The sequence below is a fragment of the Nothobranchius furzeri genome, chromosome 7, assembly GCF_043380555.1.
Source record: "Nothobranchius furzeri strain GRZ-AD chromosome 7, NfurGRZ-RIMD1, whole genome shotgun sequence".
Classification (NCBI taxonomy): domain Eukaryota; kingdom Metazoa; phylum Chordata; class Actinopteri; order Cyprinodontiformes; family Nothobranchiidae; genus Nothobranchius; species Nothobranchius furzeri.
This window is the reverse complement of record NC_091747.1, coordinates 60,577,437-60,600,108: the sequence shown is the minus strand read 5'-3', so window position 1 is coordinate 60,600,108 and position 22,672 is coordinate 60,577,437. Positions and strand designations below refer to the sequence as shown.

The 22,672-nt window shown below is 40.7% G+C and overlaps 1 protein-coding gene across 1 annotated transcript in view; it reads left to right on the top strand.

The window, feature by feature from the left end:
• Nucleotides 1–22,672, top strand: part of LOC107383081 (cadherin-18) — a 164,207-nt gene that overhangs the window by 72,161 nt on the left and 69,374 nt on the right. The window contains exons 5-6 of the mRNA XM_070553262.1: nucleotides 19,318–19,485; nucleotides 21,646–21,833. Of these exons, the coding sequence (XP_070409363.1) occupies nucleotides 19,318–19,485; nucleotides 21,646–21,833 (356 nt within the window). The remainder of the gene's footprint in view (nucleotides 1–19,317; nucleotides 19,486–21,645; nucleotides 21,834–22,672) is intronic.

Sequence of the window (22,672 nt, the reverse complement as noted above, 5' to 3'; positions counted from 1 at the left end):
CCTCTCAGTGGCTCTTCCAGGCACGAGTCCTGTAGTTATCCACGCACGTTGCAGCTGCTGCTGTCGGTTATCACGAAGAACAGTTCTGCTCTATGATTTGATTCATTGCTATCTGGGACAACTACCAGTCCCTTTGAGACCACACCGCCCGTGTAAAACATAAATTATCATGCTGAATGAACAACACCCATGAATAGCTTTAATTTATTGTTTTTTATTTTACCTTAAGGGGAAAAAGGCATCTGGGGATTAATGGAACATTAGTACAATGGTTTTGGTGAAGCAGAAGCTGATTTTTGAATGTAAACCAGGCCGTCTACTGCAGACAGCATCCTTGTAACGGTGCTAATGCAGAAGCACCGACACACGTTACACATCAAAACACGTGGTTAGACCAGGAATAGTGTGGGCGACGGTGGCACAGGAGTCAAGTGCTCGCCCCGTAATCTGAAGGTTGCAGTTTCGAGCCACGCTCAGTCTGTCGCTGTCGTTGTGTCCTTGTCTGCTGGTGGTGGTCGGAGGGACCGGTGGCGCCTGTGCTCGGCAGCCTCGCCTCTGTCAGTGCGCCCCAGGGCAGCTGTGGCTACATCGTAGCTCATCACCACCAGTGTGTGAATGTGTGTATGAATGGGTGAACGACTGATGGTGTTGTAAAGCGCCTTGGGGGGGTTCCAGGACTCTAGAAGGCGCTATATCAAATACAGGCCATTTACCATTCTATGATTTTTGATAGCAGTGCGCCATATCACAAAGACAAATTCTGTAAAAAAATGAGAATTTTCCTTCAAATAGAACAATGCGATTCTGGGGAAAAAAACCTGTGAGAAAGCCCCGCCCCTTTTGGATCTGTATAGCTCAAGTTAAAAAGGCGTGTTTCCATTATGGGAACTTCTGGGTAAATGTAGCGAAACGTCCTGGCAAGCATGCATCTCCACTTGTGTGCCTGACCTGGAGTAGATAACCGATATGGCCGGGTGGAGTGGCTGAGCCGAGCTTTTGATTAACTCACGCTGATTGGTTTTAACTCAGTAGGAAATGTCTTCTGCAGACGCTGAACAACAGCCAGCCGTAGATCAGCTGCTTCTGAAACAGAAAGGAAGCAAGAAAAAATAAGCACTGGTCACGCTGCTTTAAAATTTTCACTAAACTCCCAACACCGAAAACAAAGCCAAATTCGCCCACATCAACGTCATTCGCGAGGCTTTGTTGTCTCCATATAAAAATGGAGCTTCTTCTGGTTGTTGAACGCTACATTTTACATCACGCAGCTGCTCTCGTCGTCCGAATGGATTTATTTACGCTCTACTTTGACAGAATAAAGCTTTAAGTTACTGTAGACGCTTTTTGGCGCTGATCAGTGACATCACTCGCGTCCGACGCAGGGTAGGGTTAGGGTTAGAGAAATGTAAAAAGTTACACGAGTTACATCCTGCTACTCATACTTCAATCATTTTTATACCATTTATAGTTTTTTTTTCAGTAGCTCCTCTGCCTCTCATTAAGGTTGCTTTCAGGAAGTGAGAATAACAGGTGTGTGGTTACCATGGTGACCATCATAAGCCCCTTTTGGTTCCCTTGGTGATCCCGATCTGTTTCTGGCAGCGGCTTAAACATTTCTGTTGATCTTGCTTGATCTACACTTCTAAACAAATGCATTTTGTCTGAGCTTGATGTCGGTACTTTGGGCAGCAGATGTGTTGCCGCCCTCGCAAATCCTTTAGAAATGTTCTCACTTGAAATCATGTGACTCTTAATAATAACGTTCTCTTATTTATTTTCATCCGCCCATAAACAGTGTGCTTTTGGTCGGATCAGACGGTTTGCTTAGCTTGAGCTGACTCTGCGTCTTGTCTGCATCATGATTAGGCGTAGAGCGTGCGGAGGGTTGGGAGGTGGTGGAAGGCCTCGCCAGCTGCAGTCCTCACACGGCATCATTCCACCCACACAGATCCCTCTAACACAAGTAGGCTGGTGTTTTCTGACACGGGCAAAACTCACCTCTTCTCTGAAATCAGGGTGAGGACCCCTGGTGGTCAGTGGGAAATGTGCACAGACGGGGAGTAGCACTTTAATGTGCTCCTTTATATGCCATAAACCTGGGTTATGGAGCAGCTCTGCTGGCACGCTGCCACTTCTGAGAGCCCCACCGTAGAGTCGGAGCAGCTTGTGCAGCTGTCTTGTGGTGCATTAGCTTGCTCACATGTGCTTATAGCCACACGCACCTGGATCCTGCTATGATTAAACCACGCCAACACCTTCACTGGAGATCCACGTCTTACTGGCAGGGTTGCGAGAACACACACATAAAACTTCTTCCCTTTCAACCTCTCTCTGGCAGCTTGTTATGGCAGTGACAGCTTTTACTGGAGCGAAAGATCATTTAAGGACAGAAGGTGATAATGGCATTTGGCAGGCACGTATGGCGGACAGGATTGCCTCAGATTGACCCAAATTCTTAGCAGGAGTCAAAGCGAGAAGTGGTTTTTTTTCCCTCTTTTTGGCTTCTTTCGTCCTCCTGCTAAACTGGGTCTGAGGAAATGATCTCGGACCTCACAGCGACTGTTGGAGGGATCGGTCTGTCTGACTGCTGAGAAACCACATCAGATGCCAAACTGACCCAGAGTGACAGGAAAAAATGTCCTTTTAATCAGACGAAGTGCCGATATAAGATGCAGCCTGTTACGACAGCCCCAGAAATATCTCAGCAAGTGTTCCTTCTGCCTCACAGCTGTTCAGTAAAATTACTGCAGCGTAAAGTCTCTGATTAAACCTAAGGCATGAAAAGGAAACTTCTTTGGCACAGACTTGGTGACTATTTGGTGTTTTGAGATACTACTTGGTCCTACTGCAAAAACTAACGTTAAAATAATGCAACCCGACCAGATCCTCCGATAGATATTTGCATTAATTACTTTTGTGTTTGAAGGGACAATATATTGTGCGGTCATGGTGTCCTACTGGAATGAATAATCATTGTAGATTAGAGTTAAGAGAGCTTATGGCCGTTATAGAGCAATATGGTCAAAAATGACAATATTTTCAGTTATTATCACCAAAAATGCCACATCAATATTCAATTTAGCTAGTTATGTTTCCTAGACCGCTTGGAGAAAATGCCAATTCATAAATTTTCCATCCAATTCTTTATGAAACTTAATCTAAAATGTTCCTTACCATACGGTGGATTATCATAAGCTCTACAATCCCAGAGGAAAATATTAAAATATTCAACTATAAGCAAAAAATACAGCAATTAAAGTATCTCAGCTCAACACAACACTCACTACTTTATTCATATGCTTAGAAATCTGCCTGTAAATTTTACAATCTGAAAACTTTATATAATGTGTCACAAAAAATGTTTCGTAAAGATCGACTTTCTTTGCCCAAATAAAAAGCACTTCCTGTAAGAACTTCAAATTCACGTTAAATGTAATAAATATTACATCAATATGGTGTTAAACTGTAAACTACGTACATTTATTCTAATGGGCCTTTATGCATCTCCTTCCTGTTCAGCTTTCTTACCACTGCAGCTACTCCCGAGTTTCATAGACACACTGCATTCTGCTTTAAAATGACAGTTTTACATCATACCTGGACAAATAAAGGTTTCGACTTGACGTGAATAATTAATGCACGCGCAATTTTGATATTTTCTTCTTCTTCTTGTTCTTCATACTGTGGATAGTATTATAGCACTTAGACTGAAGTGCATTGTGAGCAACGTTAAGCACACTGGACTCTATTAGGAGTGAACGATGCATTATCAGCCTCAGAATATTTAATCTGATACTTAAAATTCATGCATTAGATGTAGGGATGAAAGATTTACTGCTCTAAAAATGACGTAATGTTAAAGCATGTATTTGGTGACTAAACAATTAAAGAGGTTTTGATTTTCCATCAGACGTGAGGAGACAGCAGATTGAGCCAGCACTCAGGAGTCGTAAGCCTTCAGGGTTTTAAAATGTAGTATTGTTAGGGAAAACATTTTTAAAGGTCTTTTATCCACCTGCACAAAGTGAGGAGAGAAACATCAGTTTTACATCACACCTGGACAAATAAAGGTTTCGACTTGACATCAATAATTAATGCACGCACAATTTAGCAAAATGATGCTACAAGCAACAATTTCGTCAAATATACGTGTTCATGTCGACTTCACACGAACCACAAGTTTGGGTTTTTGTGCCGCACCTTTTCAGCAGAGGCAAAGCTTTTTACGCCTGTCTACTCCCCTGTGTGCCTGCTTGAGTTACTTTCTGCTAACGGAGCTCAAATATTGTCAGAGAAGCTGCCCAAACATTTCAATACACAGTAAATATTCTATATTTCTCCTCATCCAGCGAGCACCAGCTCCAAATTGGGGTCAGAGGTACGTGAAATAATTAGCACTGCAAGTGGCTCCTCATCACAGTCAATCAGCGTGATGAAAAGACAGTTTGCTCAAAGGCTTTTAAAATAGAGGGGATGAATGTGTAGAATATTCGTTTCACGTCTTTAATTTATTTTAATTTGTTCTCGAAGTCAGCATATTCACTTTTTAAATTTAGCAGGTGTTTTATGCCTTTATACATTTCTAATAGTGACATATTTTAAATGTCTTTGGAATTATTCAAACTAAAATAGCAAATGAAATATGTTGTTGGACAGAAGGAAACTGTCACCCTCCTTAAATGATTTGATGATTTCCAAATTTTGGATTCATTTTGTTGCAAATGTAACATTTAAAATTCAGCAACAGTTGTGCTGATAATCTGAAAGTGAGCTTATAGTCCGTGAAATTGAACACAAAAACTGCTTGTCTCCTATAAAAAAAGACATAGGGTGTTTCTCAATGCCAAGGAACCTTGCCTTGATGTCTTGGCCCCGCCCCGGTTGCCTAGGAGATACATCACCGGGAGCCGCCAAGACGTGTTCCACTGTTCATGTTCTACCGAGGCGTGTGTTCTCCGTATGTTAGCCGTTTAGCTAGCTGAGTGAGGATACACGGGGGTTGTCTTGTAGCCTAGCCTTGGTCAAAAATTACCCACAACACACCGCGGTATTTTCAAAAGAATGGCGGATCAGAAGCCGGCAGCTACTTCAGGGACAATTTTCAAGTTTAACCCTTTGATGCATAATGGTCACTACAGTGGACAGGTACTCAAAATTGTTATTTATTTGTTTTTGCTATTAAGCACAGCTGTTGAAGACTTTATTGCATTTGAGCCCCTCCATTTGGACTTCAGTGAGTCAAGCCAACATATTTCATGCTCAGAATGCACGCTGTCCACTGAGGTGGACATGCAATTAATAATTTGTAAATTATAAAATTTTACAAAAAATATTTGTTGAAATTTGTTTCATTCACACCTAAAGACGAATGAAAAAAATTGTTAAAAAATCATGGTTGAAGATTTCATAATTCATGCATCAAAGGGTTAAAAGCATGCCAGCTAATTTAAAATGTTTTTTAGATCCAAAGAAGTTATCTATGGTTGGTTAATTGCTTAGTAGTTGCAGCTTCGGTGTCATGCGGGTAGTAACTCACTTATATATTTAATTTAATAAACATATACACAATTTAAAAAGTAAAAGGCTCGTTATGTATTTATACTGAAACTTATACATATAAAATATAACGTTATCTCCCGTGTCATGTGACGTTACGTGACCGCCGTGGAAGCCGCGGTCACGGGATGCAAGTCTGTTCCATTTAACCGTTTTCTTTGACCAAGGAAGGACACTAACCTCGTAAGCAAGGCGCCTGGCCTCGCAAGACATCGCCTCGCAAGGCCAGGCGCCTTGACACTGAGAAACACCCTCAAACTCCCCTAACGTCCTAGCCGACACATTTGTGATCATCTCATCTAGAATGCCAAAGGACAGAATCTTAATCTGGTAAAGGTCTCACCCGGATGTTTTCCCCAGCCAATCTGTTGAGGACTCTGGTATGAATGAATGTCTTGTGAGCCGTTTTCTGTGTTTTAGGGTGTAGAAGTAGAGGAGTGGTGAGGCAGAAAATGACAGATTAGGAGTTTTACTCATCAATATTCATGATAAGCAAACGTTTAGCTATTGATAGGTTAACAGAAATACAACTCTTCTGCTGCTTCCATTCACTCTTGTTTCTTGGGTAAAGAATGATTGATGTTTTATCTCCACAAATAACACAAGCCCATGCATGTTCCGCCTTGTTGTGAAGTGGTTAATGCTAATGGTTAGTTTCTGCTAGCAGAGATGCAAGCTAACGTGGGTGGGAGCATGAATACTCATTTCCACTGTGATGTAAAAAATCAACTAATCATTTCCCCATCTGTTTCTGTTCTGCAGCTGATTCAGGAAATTGGGCTGAAGGAAGGTTTTATGTGCAGCATGCATATGCAACTCAAAGAGACTGATGGTAATAAAAAAATAGGATATTACTACGTTAACAACTCCATGATCAAACCTTTTGAAATGTTGCAAATTGCACTTAAAATGCGTCAGTGGTGTAGAATTTGAAACTGTCCCTGATACTGAGAAGGGAAAAGTTCTGTTTTGTTTTAAAAGTCTGTGATGGCCTTTGTTCAGAGATGGAAACACACTTAGTATCAAATTTAGTGTGGAGAGCAGCAGAAGGAGGTGGTTAAAGGATGGAAAGATTAACCTTTTTCTAAATTTCCTCGGGTTCGTATTTTCATAAAATGTTGCGTTTGTTTACAGCATCGTTCCCGTTTTTGGTCCCAAATGCAATGAAACCCAATAGGGATGACTAGCACTATATTTGTTTTTTATCACCTCTCATATCTCACAATAATTCTGCAACATTTTCCTACCATTTCATCCCTAGTCTGGTCGCTACCATGGAAAAATGAGGGCCTCCTCCTAAATCACATGACTTAATCTATCTGATGTCACCAGGACACCTTTAGAGGACCTGAGAAATCCACGACTCGATGGGTCAGAACCGATGCAGAGGCATGGGACAGATGGTTAAAGTAGCTTTAAATGTTGCAGGTGATCAGTGTTTGTCATTGACATTTAGATATAATGTGATTAAACACATAATAAGGAGTAATTCCACTACTCTGACTGTCGATACAGATTACTTTCCACAATTTGTGTTGATCAGTTTGTTAGATATTAATGATGCTGATGAGTAAAGCTTTGAGGGAGAAACTGCTGATGATTTCGATTAGAAAGACGCATTTAGATGAACTAAAAGTCATTAACTTAATAAAATAAGGAGACTAGGCCAAAATGCAAATGCAGGATAAAGGAAAAATCAATTTTCTTTCATGATTATTTTGGTGCCTCTTGTTGGAATTAGTATGAGTAAAAGTAACAAAACACCAAAATATATATAATTCAGAAGGTGTCAAATTGACTTATTAAAAACTCTACACAATAAAAAAGGTTTCATAAAACTCTGTGCTGTTCGAGTAGATTTGAACCTCACAGATATTAACTTTTGTTTTTCCTGCAGCTCAAAAACATTCTTTCAATAATCTAAACATGCACAAGAAATTATTTTGCAGTGTTCTAGAAATTAATATAAAGCATATTATGAAACTTAATTTATTTCATTTATATGAACTCATTCAGTGCCGGCCATTTCCTGATAGGTAAAGCCATTCACTGCCAGCGTTTCTCACAGTTTTTACTGTTTTTCTAAGCGTGACAGAACGTTGCCCGCTAGCATGATGTCAACGCCAAAACAACCAAAACAAAGCGGAGACTCACCTCTTACATGAGGAAGAATCCGCGCGTTTCGAGCGTTATCCGTTCTTTCATAATTTGTTGTTGAATTGTGATCGGCAGAAGCTTTTCCAGTTCGCGCCTCACTTTTTTTACAGCAGCGGCCCAAAATGATCTCCTAACACATGGATGTTCTGCTTCCTGATCACGTGACGTGTGACGTATGCGGACGAAGATCGGCTTCAGAGCTGAGATGTTTGTTCTCACGGCGCGCGGCCTCGTCCGACGCCCACACAGTAAAAAAATGCCAATGATGACTTTAGTCATCAATGGCAGTGAACGAGTTCAAGATGAAGAGAAATATAATTTTCCTATTTTCAACAGACTGTTTCTGTCGATATTTGATAGACCAGATGGAGATGAGACAGAAGTCGGTCAAAAGCGTTAACATAAACAGAAACGTCGGGCCAGAAAATCCTAATATCTGCTTTATTTAGTGAATCAAATCTTCCAAACTAAATTTATCCAAATGACGTGTTTGGCTCGGACTTGGCCTTCTACACTGAAAGTCTCTTAAAAACAAGATCAACTTGAGTTTCAGCATCAACACATGGCTTCAAGGCCCTTCTGAGAAATTCAACTTTAACAGGATCTGAGGCTATTATTGGAAGTTATGAGTCACCTTTTACACACTTTGAGTCGGTTTAATAAAATGATGTGACACTTTGAAAAATGTGCACTTGTTATAATGTCACTTTTGTGTCAGTTTAGTTCAAATCTACATCCACAGCAGGTAAATGTGAAAGAATCAGATGTTAAAAGCACACTTTACCCTTTTTTGACTGCTTTCTCACAGACTCACACACGAACATTCATCTGAAAGGTATCGAGCCATCATACGAGACACTGACCTACCAGCACAAACAGCTGGGCAGTCAGCGTCTACCACACTGATGCTTTAAAGTGTTGCAAGCCAAGAACTGAATTACCATTCTTGCAATTAGGGGCGGGTCCCATCTGTGGCACAGCTACCCAAAAGTTAGCTTAGCTTTTCATGCTAAGAAAATGTTCATCCTTCTTCAGCGAAAATGAACCAAAAAATAAATAAAATCACTCACTTGCACATTTAAATGATAAATTACCCACACTTGTACAGCGCCTCTCAGAGTAAGGACTCCAAATCGCTTTACACTACAGTGTATCATTCATCCATTCACACTCTGATGGTGATGAGCTACGGTGTAGCCACAGCTGCCCTGGAGCGCACTGACAGAGGTGAGGCTGCCAAGCACAGGCGCCACCGGTCCCTCCGACCACCACCAGCAGGCAAGGTGGGTTAAGTGTCTTGCCCAAAGACACAACAGCAGAATTCTCTGTCCGGAGCCGGGATCGAACCTGCAACCTTCCGATTACTGGACAACCCGTTCAACCTGTTGAGCTACTGCTGCCCCGACCACATTTTGGCTCAAAAAAGTCAACCAGGGTGTGATTTTAGATCTTTTTGTGTATGTAGATTAGCATGTGCAAGCCCTTGTTCTGGATTGGTGCATTCACTTGCACCACAGCTTCACTAGCAGCATGACTGATTGGACCCGCGCTGTGGTCCCATGCTCTAATCAGGCTCCAACAATCAGCTGCACCTGCTGCTCACAAGTGCAGCTAATCTGTTAGTCAGGCTGGCTGTGGTTTCATGTGAGCAGCTTGCTATCGAGGCTCCTGTTGTTTTATATTCTCCCGTTAGTGATTACCAGCCAGCATAGAGACACTTGAGTGCTTATAGTGATTTGCTTTGTTTTTGTGTCCACTTAATGGTGCACATTTGTAGCCGCGGGGCTGAAACGCTCCGTTTGAGTGTTTGTGTGATTCTGGACATCCACACTTTAATGAGCTCATCTGTAGAGACACGTATCATGTCATGATGCAAGGATAGTCGGGGCATTTTGAAGCATTTCTATAGAAGTTGTATCTATCCTACGTGTTTTAGGTGGCTTCCTGAATAGCCTCAGTTCAGAGAAATAGAGTTTATGTGCCTCAGGTGTGATGAGGTAATGGCTAGTCTGAGCACAACGCTCTAAATATATGGTTTGCATTTTAAAATCTTCAAAAAATATCATTGTCTTTTGTATACATTTATTTAACATACATTTACACCACTGAACGTTTCTGTGAAAGGCTAAATGTGGACAAAATGAGTTTTATCAAAAGTGCTGACGCTTGGAAACAAAATGCAATAATAACCGTTTGCTTGATGTTACACTAAATCATATGTAAGAGTTTTAGACATATGTCAGACACCACTTGTGTTTTTTTATTCATTTAAAAACCATTTTTTTATTTAAGATTGGTCACTCAGTGTTTTTCATGCAGGCTGAACATGAAAATAGTCTCCTACACCTATCTCCTGCAATAGCTTCTGATAGAAAACAGACGGTGAAAATCTAGCATTAGAAAAGCCTGACAGATCTACGTCACACTGCCACTTATTCATGGACTCACCCATCTTGACTCATGACGGGGAAGGCTGTTGTTTTAGAATCCAGGAAGCAGCAGAGAACATCTCAACTAGTAGAAGCTAACTGTTAGCATTAGCAACTCCACCACAGAACAGAACTCCTCCAGACTTGTGTTATTTGTGGAGATAAAACATCAACGTTGCAGAGAAAACTGACTCAGTGGTAGAGTCGTGTTGCTGTTATCCAATCAAAAGAAAGATGTCCAAATATCAGGAAATAAGACTCAAACTCCTGCCGCGGTAAGCTCTCCTCTGATGTGGCAGACTTGTCCCTGCTGAGCCGGGCGTTTTTGGGCTTTTTGTGCCCAGAGTAAGGCCTGCAAGGCATTCATTCCTACTAACGACCACTGCAAATGTATTGATTAAACGAGTGAACCTTTAAAGAAATAGCAGAAGCATGCTTGCAAATTGGAACAAGATAAAACAAATGTTCATGATCAAATGTTGCTTTTCCTGTCAATAACTTTGTTTTTGTTATTGTTTGGAACCAAAACTAAAATTGAAACACAATTTGGACTAACTGCACACTAGCAGTTAGCTTATCAACCATTCAATCAGAGGCTGTCACTAATGAGAGTTAGATGGTAAACATCCATATCTATTACACAGAAACATGCATAAAACCTCCTTTTAGGGCACAGAGACCAGAGAAGATTCATGAAAACCTTTTCTGCTAAATAAGAATAAATCATTTCCGGACAGATTTTGATTATGCTAACGCATCATGAGAAAATATACCATCCCTGTTGTGGCAAGCTTAGTGCAAACTGTGTTAAGAGTGTTGACTGTGGTGGATTTACTTGATTACATGGTTTGTAAATCTGAAAACTGCAAGCCAGCAAATTTGGTTGGAGCTCCCTGTATCTCAGCAGAAGTACATCTGCGTTTATCTTTTTTCTTTACACTTGGGCCATAACTCCTGTCTTCCGCTTCAATACTGTGCATCTGTCACTTACCCGTGGAGACATCAAGGCTATTCCTCTCCAGGCTCACGGTCGAACGCCCCTCAACCGAACTTCACATCTGTACACCTCCACACACACGCATGCAAAAACATTTCACAATACAGAAGCTCCTTGTCCCCGTTGAATCCTAAATGGGCTAATTTCTCTGCTGATCTGGGATTTATGAGTATTTGAGTTTATTGAAGGAGCTGACACAGATCGAGATGTTTTTCCACAGCTGATAGATTAAGACTTTACTCTGGTTAAATCAAGGAAACAGAACATTTTCCAATAATTTATGACGCTATTTCATTTATTTAAAATACTTGATGTTACATGTAAAAGAATAACAATGTTAGGTTTAAAGATGTGGTAAAATAATTAGGTTTTTCTGATTCCGCAGCTGCTTTTATCGACTTTTTTTTTGTCAGATTCAGTAACAGTGCACACGTACGGGGATAACACTGGATTAGATGGACCAAAAACCAAGATTCCTGAAACTGGAGACTGAAGAGTTCTTTGGTAATCTTCTATAATCCCTTTTGTTCACCGAGGAGATTGTTCTCCTTTAGAAGTTTCTAGCCAGACAAAGAGGCGGACAGTGCGATGGTATCAACTCTAATAGACTGAGGAGGTTGAGGAAAAGGCTAACCACCTTTCTGTGTCAAATGGATCCAGGTTCACGGAAGTCAGCTCTTTCTCAATTATTTTCTAAATCAAGTGACGAGCTCCGGAGAGATTTGGACGAGAGAGTCGGAGGTAATACAGCTCAGAGATGGCCAGGAAAGAAGTTCAGAGGTTCGATCTTTGTGTCAGCGTACTCACACGCCTCTCTGCTACCCCTGCTCCTGGGAGCGTGCGTCGGACTTTCATTCCAGAGTGGATGCAGCTCAGGTTGTGACACGTTACTCGATCTTGGCTCATATATAGTTTTATGTGACTTGCATCCTCACTGTTTGTGGATAAAAGTCAAGATCTCAAACTCAACCTTTCTGTGTGCTTGTTGGCTGCGAACTCTGTAATATTGCTCAGGAGGCAATGCGGCTTTATGAGCAAGGCGGTAATGTGAAATTTGAAAGGTCACATCGTCCGTCTTGGTGTGGGCCACTCGCCAGGCACTTTTCGTTTCCCTGCGCTTGGTGTTCAGTAAATCTGTGAGCACAGATAATAACAGATTTACAGGAGAGGTTTTAGAGCTTGTATCATTACAGGAAAGTTGTTTGATCAGTTTTGGGAACAAAGACGAGCCGCAGACACCTGCTGAGACCCGGCATCTCCAAGCAACGCTTTGCTAACTTAGGTTTTGATTATCAGACATGTTTAGTGGAACATATTTTTTTAATTCTCAGTAGGAAGGTGGACTTCTCTCTTTTTAGAACCCATTAACTTCCTGGGGCACCGTGTTCTTCAGAGTTGCCATCGTGTTGTACTCGCACTTTTCTTTGTTTCGTTTTAGTTATTTTCCTTTCTTCAGTTTTGATTCAGTTTTGCTCCATTTTTCATCTGCTCATGGTTCTCTTCCCTTCTCCAGTCATTCTGACCCAAAGATTCTTACTTCTTCAGCGAGTCTGCATGCCTTTATCCACTAATCACTCCTCCCTGTTTAAAAAGTCTGTCAGATCCCAGCTGCCCGGTTGCCAGCTAGTGTTGGTTCTCTCCAGTAGCGCTAGCTAACGATGGCCAAAAGGCGCTTCATGAAGCAGAGTCTTTCCAGCCCTTTATTTGACGGAGAGGTTCCCAACTCAAAGCATCAGTTACATAGGTTGTAGTAACCTCTGCTGTTGGACTTGCATCCTGACAGGAAAGTCATCATAATGGATATCAACGTTGTGTTCACACGTCCCATCACTAGTGACAACCAGATGGACCGTTTTGAAATTTTAAAGCTTTCCAACCAGTTGTGTTTAAAAATAACAGTTTCCTGAGGGTCAGATGCTCAGTAGCGCCCCCGTCTATCACTAACCTCTAACTATTGTGCACTTTGGTTTGGTGTAGTTTGGTTTAGTCCTTTCCTTGGAATGCAAATTTTTAAATCATTTTTAGTTCATCATCTTCTCTTCTTTTCTCTATATATCTCCTACCACTGGGCAAAATCCTAAATTGGCACAGTCTTAATTACCACATCTATGCTAATGATTGTCAAATATTTGTGGCACTAAAAAATGGAAATGTGGACCCTCGTCTTGCGGCATGCCTGGCAGACGTAAAGGGCTGGCTAGCGGCCAATTTCCTCGGGTTGAATCATTCAAAACTGAGTACATTGTCTTAGATACCTACAATCCTTCTGGCTCTCATTCCACTTTTGATGATTTAAGCCCCAAGCAGTGTGTAATAAGCCTCGGGGTAAACAAAAGATGCCAACCTCTCAATGACTCAGTGTTGAGGTCTTGTTTTTATCAGATACGCCACCTAACTCGTTTAAGACTGATTTTAAAGTGGAAGCACTTGGAATCAGTCATCCACGCTTTCGTCACCTCTCGCTTGGACTACGCTAACGCATTATTAGTTGGAACTCCTGTCTCTGCCCTGAACCGGTTGCAGGTTGTCCAAAATGCTGCCGCTAGGTTTTTAACAAACACAAGTTGACATAGCCATATTACACCAGTCCTGAAACATCTTCACTGGCTCCCCATCACATTTCGTGTACGTTTTAAGATATTGATGTTTGTTTTTAAAGCCCTACACCGCCTAGCTCTTCCTTATTTGTACCGGAGCTGTAGAAAGAGAGAGTTGCGACACGCTTTGAACTCGCCGACTCGCGGTCATGTGGTTCATGGAGCTCTCAATAGTTCCAAACATCCCAGCAACGTAAGTCAGTTTGAACGGCGTATGGTGGGACAAATCACAAAAACTGAATATTGTCACATTTCCCCTGGCGATTTTTGGTAATTATTGAATAATATTATATATTATGTTATATATTATGCCCTAACTCCTTCACAAAGTAGCCTATTTATTTTTTTCAGGGCATTTGTAGGAAGACAGACCCCTTTGACTGCTCTACATTACAGGAATACGACAGTTCTAACACACTGTAGAACACAGTTAGACCACATACGTTACTATAATATTTTATAGAAATAAAGTTGATGTAGTAATGCAACACACTGCTCCAATATTAGTGTATTAAATAACTTTTAAGTCCTACAAGAAGCCCTAAACTTGAGTAGTAATATCCATTTTAAAGTGGTTTATTGAAAGCTAGAATTCTGCTCCAGTGTAATGAGTTAATTTACATGTTATTTAATGAGCCATAAGACATCAGATTCCATAGTAAATATGAAATCAACCTTATGGTTCTGTGGGTACTGTTTAACCAGAAGATTGGAACTTTTTATTGCAGGGATTATGTAACAACTTTGCATTAATTCAGAGACAACAGAAGAGAGAGTCATATTTTAAAAGTTTAAAGATTTATTACTAAACAAATTAAACTAGACTAACTTAAACACTAAATGTATGGTGTGACTAAGGTGAATTGAGACAGAGAATGGTGTACTGTGGAATGTTGCTCAGAACCAGCAAATCCGAAGAAACAATTAGTTCTGGTGGGAAGTGAAGGTGATGTCTTCGCGCTAAGCTTTGGTTAGGAGATTCATAAACACATTCGACGCCATTCCGTTGGCCTGCATACCCTTTTGGAAGTCCTCGTTAGATCAGGAATGTCGAGGTCCAGCTTGACCTTTATGGAGCCGAAGCCGGTAGAAACAGCCGCGGCAGCCAACCACCAGTCTTGAGATACTTCTGGATCACGACAGTTTTGTTGGCATCTAGCTAGACCCAAAACTGGGTCATGATGGTTCAGCTTTTATTCTGAAAGGATTAACTGAAAAATATTAAATAATTACTTGTCTTCACGATCACATTTTCTTTATTATTGGTCTCTCCATTTGTGCTTCCATTTCTGATGCACGTTCGTGTTGATACAGCAACCAGCAACGTATTGTACAAAAAATCCCAAATTAAACTAATAATGTAAAAAGTTTATAACCTATTTCAAACTGTGGGGAATATTTTTAAAACGCAGAATCAAACAAACTGAAATAAACCCGTCTGCAGCTCGTCCTCCTGCTCACAATCAACAAGCTGCACACAATTAGCTCATTAAAGGTTATCTAGCTGAAACTGGCAACATAAAATATCATCGTTGGCTTATTTTGGTACGAAGCGGTTAGCTAACGCTTCACAATGCAACAAAATGATGACATTTCATCAGCTTACCGGAGAAAATCATTCCGAAACACCGAAAATGAACTGCGGTCAATGCACCAGCGGGGCTGTTTGGAACTAATCGAAGCTACATGAACCACGTGACTTCCGCATTCCATTCTTTCCATAGAAGTCTATTGGAGTGTCGCAACTCTCTCTTTCTACAGCTCTGATCTGTATGACCTGCTGACTCCCTGTGTACCTACTCGTATGTTGAGGTCAGCTGACCGTCTACTGCTTTGCACTCCCCGGATGTCCTACAAATCATGAGGTGAATGTGCGTTTGTCCATGCTGCCCCCATGCTCTGGAACTCATTGCCCATTACAGTTGGGCTGGCATCCTCTCTGCCTGCTTTTTAAATCTCGTTTAAAAAACGACTTTTATGACTTGGCTTTTAGACAGTGATTCATGTCGTATTGTATCGTGTTTTATAGTTTTTATTGTTGTGTTTTATCTTCTTATTGTTTTTTTTTTCTTTTTTGTTTTAATTGATCTTGCCTGTTCAGCTCTTTGGTCAGCTCGCACGCCGTGTCTTAAATTGTGCTATAGAAACTAAGTTGGTGTGGTATGGTATCTGTTTCCTCTACAATACTACATACATATGTTATTAAAGGGGAGCTAGAGTTGTGGCCGTGACCTAGCTGCGCTGACAGAATTAGTTGCTTAGATCTCTGTGATATAGATCAGCACAAAGAACAATAGCTGGAAACTACGATAAAAAACATTTGGTTAGATTAGATGATAAATTAGGGATTTTATGACTGCTTCATGTGATTTATTCTGTCATTGTTCTAACTCGGTTTAGTTTTCATTGGCCTGTTTATTGAATTTATTCAGTTAACTCAGGTTGGGAGCAGGGTCATGCCTTAACCTCAGCTATTTATAACCAGCTCACCCTCTTTTGACCCCACCCTTCCGTCCATGGACGTAATTTTCACTTTAGAAGTGGAGGGGACGGGGGGGGGGGGGACGGGGGGGGGGGGTCTTTACAGTATGCTCTAATGGGAAACGGGCTTCAACACAAATGGTTGTTTTCTGCTTGGTCCTAGAGCTCAACCAGTGTCAATTTAATATAGTGTAATATTGTTTTTGGATGGTAAAAAGTGCAGGGGTTAAAACTTGACTTTGGAAAAAGTGGGGGGGGACATGTCCCCCCTGTCCCCCCCCAAAATTACGTCCATGCTTCCGTCGCCTTTATCCTTTCCCTACCTCTTCATCCCATCCATCCCTCCTTACTACCTTCCTCTACAGTCCTTTTTGTGTTCATTCGACTTTTAGCCAGTACTAGGTGGTGGGATTGACATGGAAAGTTGCTGCTTGGGGATAGATTACAGTGAGGCTGCAGAGGATGTGGAAAATAGCTGGAAAATGTATCTGGCAAGCTCGAAGAGCGTAGTAGTGATTTACTTTATGTTGAAGGGGATTTTTAAAAAGTTGCAGCAATCCAGAACATTTCTTACAGGTCAAATGAAAGCAAAGCAGTGTTTTCACCAATGTGAAGAGGCCTAGGAGAAGAAATCTGACTGGATTGAAATACATGATTAACTCATTCGCTGCCAGCGTTTCTCACCGTTTTTACTGTTTTTTTAAGAGTCACAGAATGTTGTGCGCTAGGATGATGTTGACGCCAAAACAACCAAAACAACCAAAACAACCAAAACTACCAAAACAAAGTGGAGACTCACCTCTTACATCAGGAAGAATCAGCGCATTTCGAGCGTTATCCGTTCTTTCATAATTCGTTGTTGAATCGTGATCGGCAGAAGCTTTTCCGGTTCGCGCCTCACTTTTTTTTTACAGCAGCGGCCCAAAACGATCTCCTAACACATGGATGTGTTGCTTCCCGACCACGTGATGTGTGACGTATGCAGATGAATATCGACTTTAGAGCTGAGATGTTTGTTCTCTCAGCGCGGGGGCTCGTTCCGACGCCCAAATAGTAAAAAAATGCAAATGACGACTTTAGTCATCATTGGCAGTGAATGAGTTAAAATACAGAGAAGGTACTAAACAGTCTTGTCAAAGGTAAGGTACTTAGTTTGAACGCAGCCTCCCTGCTTGACACTCAGCATTAAGGGGTTGGATTGGGGGGGGGGGTTAAACCACCAAATAGTTCCTGAGCGCGGCTGTGTCTGCAGCTCACCGCTCCCCAAGGGGATGGGTCAAATGCGGAGAACACATTTTGCACACACACCTGTGTGTGGGACAACTGATGGGACTTTAACTTTGCACCTATGTACAACCCACATTTTATTGATAATGTTCATTTAAAACACGAGTTTGGACAGTCACAAATATGCTATCCTTAAATTGAAAAATAAAGTGAATCTAGTGTTGGACAATGAAATTCACAGTTCTATCTCTGCAAATGGAGCCATTACGAAGACATTTAATATGGTAGCAGAGGAGAGCCTACCTGGGAGCCAGAGTAAATTTATTTGCTTTGATATGCCTTGAAATGAAGTCTGCCTCGCTTGCAGTCCCACTTAACTTTTGTTCTTTTTCCAAGCAGATGTAATACACACAGATCGACACCATGAAAGTGGTTGACACTATTAGACTGGTACATAATACAAAACAAACCGCCAGGATGGAGTTTAATGAGCCTTTTTTAAAAGTGTTTTAACTTTTATCTGACATTACACAGCAAGAGGTTTTCTGTGAGTCCTTCAGGTAGAATTTGAACAATACAAAGTAAATTGTCACATCCCGCAGTGAAAAGTTAATTTTTTAAACCGTTAAGCATACTTGTCCTTTTTATTGGAAAAACTCCAGGAACATTAGCGTCGACAAAGATAAAAGAGGATGAATCAATGAGCTGACTCGTTCACCCTGCTGTAGATGTCTATGTGAGGTCCATTCATAGGAACAGCCTCACGTTGGCATGTTTACATTTTTAAAAGCTTACACTAAGATTGCTAAATAATCTGATGCTGAGGGAAATGCTTTATTCAGTTTTTGTTAACGATATTCCATCTGTGCCGTTTTTGTAGATTCCTTCCTGTTAAATCCAAGTTTACCCCCACTCTCTTGGTTCTCCGCCAATGTTCTATGTGACAGATGATGTCTAACCTTCGATCCCCTGGATCTTAATACCACTGGCTGCCTGGCTCCTTGACCCACTTTTGATGATTATTCAGCCTGCGGCAAAAGGATTACTTTCTGTCTGTATGGAGTCCTGACAACCAGAGAGGAAAATGACCTATTGTATAGCACATGGCTGCCTCTTATGTGAACCCGAGGAAATAAAAAGCTGCATCCATTACACTCTAAATGGGGTTTGGTGAAATTCAAGCTGCTTGGACTGGAAACCGACTTGGTATAAATAATTTGCTCGGTCACTTTCAATTTATGCTTTACAAACGTAAAGACGCTTCAGTAAAACTTGATAAGCCTTTACCTAAAATTAACCTCTAAACACCACGGACCACAAAACACACAACATCGAGTCAAATACTAGAGCTAAGCCTAATTCCATTGCAATATGTGCAGCATCTATTTACATGCTGCTGGTATATATGTTTTTTTTTCCTGAGCAGAGATGCAGTCATATGTCACATTGTTGAGTTCATGGCTGCGTTTGCTGTGTTTCTGTAGAAATAAGGGTGACAGAGTGAGTGTCTTAGATTGCTGCCTTCTGCTGTGATCCAAGGTTGCATAGTCATTTTATACATAATAGAAAGAGCAGAAGGCTTGGCCTTGACAAGGAAAAACCAGGAGCATGAAAGATAAAGAAGAGGACATACTTAGCCCTGAAAATGTGATGTAGCATAGTGTAAGTAGTTTAGAAGTGAAAGGGTTTTGAATAGAGAGGAGAAAAGGGGCAGAACCGCTTCTCTTCCAGAAACTAAAAGCTTTCAATTCACAACCACCTTCCTCAACAAAATGATTTCCCTTTAACCAATAACTAGGATAAATGCACATATTCATGAAATAATGCCAGTAATAGTTTGTTGTAAATTGTTTTGTTTCTTTTCATTTGGCAGGAATCATCAGGACTGCCTTAGCAGACATGGACCGGGAAGCCAGAGAACACTACACAGTCGTTATCCAAGCCAAAGACATGGCAGGCCAGGTCGGAGGCCTCTCTGGCTCCACCACCATCAACATCACTCTGACAGATGTCAACGACAACCCGCCCAAGTTCCCACAAAGTATGTACCTACAAAAATCCATTCCAATGGTTCATGAAGACAGAAAAATACCCCATAAGTTTATGGCGTTGTTTTAATCAGAGTTTTGTACTTGAACTATGTCGTCAGGGTGACTTTTATTCACCATCACACCTAAACCATGCTTAAAGTCTGTAAATACTAGACTTTGTGCTTTCCAAGTGTAGTTGGAACTAACTCCAAAAGAAGTTACTGCCTCTGGTTACTTTCTGAACCAGACATGTGGCACGGCTGCTACTAAACCAGATTTTAGCTCAATATCTGTAAACCCCAGGGGCATGTCCAGGGAGTGGCCTTGGGGAGCACATGCCACCCTTGGAATCTGATTGGCCACCCCACAGAGTTCCTTTTAAGGTGACTTTACATTGTCCACAACAGGTTTGGGGTCATAAACCCCAAAACAGTAGATGGCAGCATGTGCCTGTAACACTGTTTTCTAAGCTCGACTAACAGAACATTTCTGTATTTAGCATCTGGATCCCAGTCTCACTCCACCCTAACTGGTGGCAGTATTGCACCAAGAAGTGGCTTGCTAACCACCTCTACAAAAATAGCTCAAAGAAAAAGAATATAGAGAAATTGGCCATGGCACGATGTGGAACTCACAAATTCACTTGAATGCAAAAAATTTAGAAAAAGAAAAATAAACAAGACAAGAAATAGTGTGACACTCATGCATAAACAATTGGCCCACCTGGGCAACCTCATTTTTAAAGGTCTGGACACGCCACTGGTAAACTCGACTCAATCGTTGGCGTTTTTGGGTTTGCTAATGTTGATTAGCAATAGTGGCCATCTTGAATCGGACTGCCTCCAGATTTTAACCATATGTAGATCCAGTCATTACAATGTTTAACTTAAATCCATCCCATAATTCTTGAGCTATTATGTCAACACTAAAGACAAATAAACACCAATCACTGACAGAGTTTTACATTGAGAAAATGGCCTTTTTCCCTGTTAACTTGTCTGTAGGCTGGTTTGGTTAAACTCTTACCTCAGCTGTTTGTCAAACCAATAATAATAATGATAATAATAATAATAACCATCAAACTTATATAGCGCTTTTTAGGACACCCAAAGACGCTTTCACACACTCTCACATTCACGCACTGCTAGTGATGGTAAGCTACCTTGTAGTCACAGCCGAGGCGAGGCTGCCATTTGGCGCCGTCGGCCCCTCTGACCACCACCAACACAGGCAAGTTGGGTGAAGTGTCTTGCCCAAGGACACAACAGCAGAATACCCCTGGTAGGAGCTGGAATTGAGCCCATGACCCTCCGATCATGAGGCAACCCGCTCTACCACCTGAGCTACTGCTGCCCCAACCACATACTCTGAGACATTGTTGGCTTTGAGCTGTAAGAAGCCGTCCTTGCTCCTTGTCTGACGCTGTTATGAAACCTTAAAAGCATTTATGAGAGTTCTGAAATGTGTTTTCATCAAGGCAAAGCGGCAGATTTACAATAAAAACAGGTACATTATCACTCAATGTGTTTCAGTGTTTTAATTATTAAAAAGCATTTCAGCATTTGCCATATTTCTTTACATAAACATTGATTTATGATACGACCGTCTATCAGTGTCAGAATGTCAGCGCTCCTCATTAAGATTCATAATTCTTATTGTTTGACTCAGTAGTCTAATATCATGGTCAATTCTTCCCTAATTAGCTAAATTATATGTATATTCATCAAAACCCTGTTTTTCACTCTGAATATTCTCCATTATAATGATAAATTTAAGTATGGATAAAGCCTCATCAAGTTTAATCCCTGTCAGCTCACAGTTTTTCATTTGTGCTGCAGCTTTTACAAAAAAGAAAATCAACATTTTCCAAATAGATGTCTGCCTCAGAGTTGGATAAGCTTCACTGCAGTGCAATCAACCCAAGTTTAGCATTTAATGTCAATTGAAGCACCGCAGAGCGTTTTTAATGACATTCCCTCAGGAACAAATGGTGACAGAGTTAAACTGCTTAGCGAAGCCCTTTTAGAGAAACATTCAAAAACTATCTGCTGCTGAGGAAGTTGTGTTGAAATCTATTTCATGCTGCCTATTGAATTTCCCTCTGGGATTAATAAAGTATTTTTGAATTCGAATTGAATTCTAAATGGTCCCACGTCAATGTTCATCCACAGAAAATTACCAGCTGTACGTCCCAGAATCAGCCGAAGTCGGGAAGCCGGTGGGGAAGATCAAAGCCAACGACGATGACCTTGGAGTCAACGCAGACATCAAGTATAGCATCATTAACTCAGAGGGCGCCAACATGTTCTCCATATCCACAGACAGAGAAACAAGAGAGGGAATCATCAGTCTGAAAAAGGTATGAAGCAGCTGAAAGCAGCACAGTACCATGATCTGTCCTTGGAGGATGTCCATTTAATATCTGGATGAGTTGGAAAACAAGACTTTTAAACTAAATCCACTGGCAGATTATTTTAAGGGTTTATGTTTCTCTAAGATCAGTCAACTTTTGAAGATCTGGATTAGAGCTTCAAGCGAAACCTTTCTTTTAATCCTTCTTGTGTTATTTATCTTTTGCTCTACCTTTTATATTAGTGGAAACTCATAAAATCATGTTGTTTTAGACGTTTTAATAGATCAAAATTTAAAGTTCATTTTTCTTATTAAAAAATAAACTAATCAATTAAATTAATTCTCGTTTCCCAAAATAACAAAAGAAGATTTCGTTCAAACAGAAAAAAAACATTATAATTGAAGAATCTAATGACCTTTCTAGGGGTTAGAGTTAAGCACATTTTATTAGGAGGAAATATATTGAGCTGGGAATTTGATCAAATTTATATTTTCAATTAGTCTTTTAGGATTAAAATCTTTTTCTCCCCTTTTTGGTCCTATATGAAGATTTCACTTAATTTTCGCCACTCTTTTATGTTTTTATTGTTGACTCAAACAAACAAACAAACAAAAAAATAAAATAATAATAATAATAATAATAATAATAATAATAATAATAATAATAATAATTGGATTTCCAGACATCTGTTGCAAATTTTCAACAAGGAATTGCCATTTGTGTTTATTCTTATTTAGTTTTGAACATTAGCAGCGCTAATTAAAGTCCTTTTCTGTCTAAACCACTGAAATCCAGATGTTCCAGATGTAGAAGCATAACAAAGAACTTGAAGTCTAATTAAACTT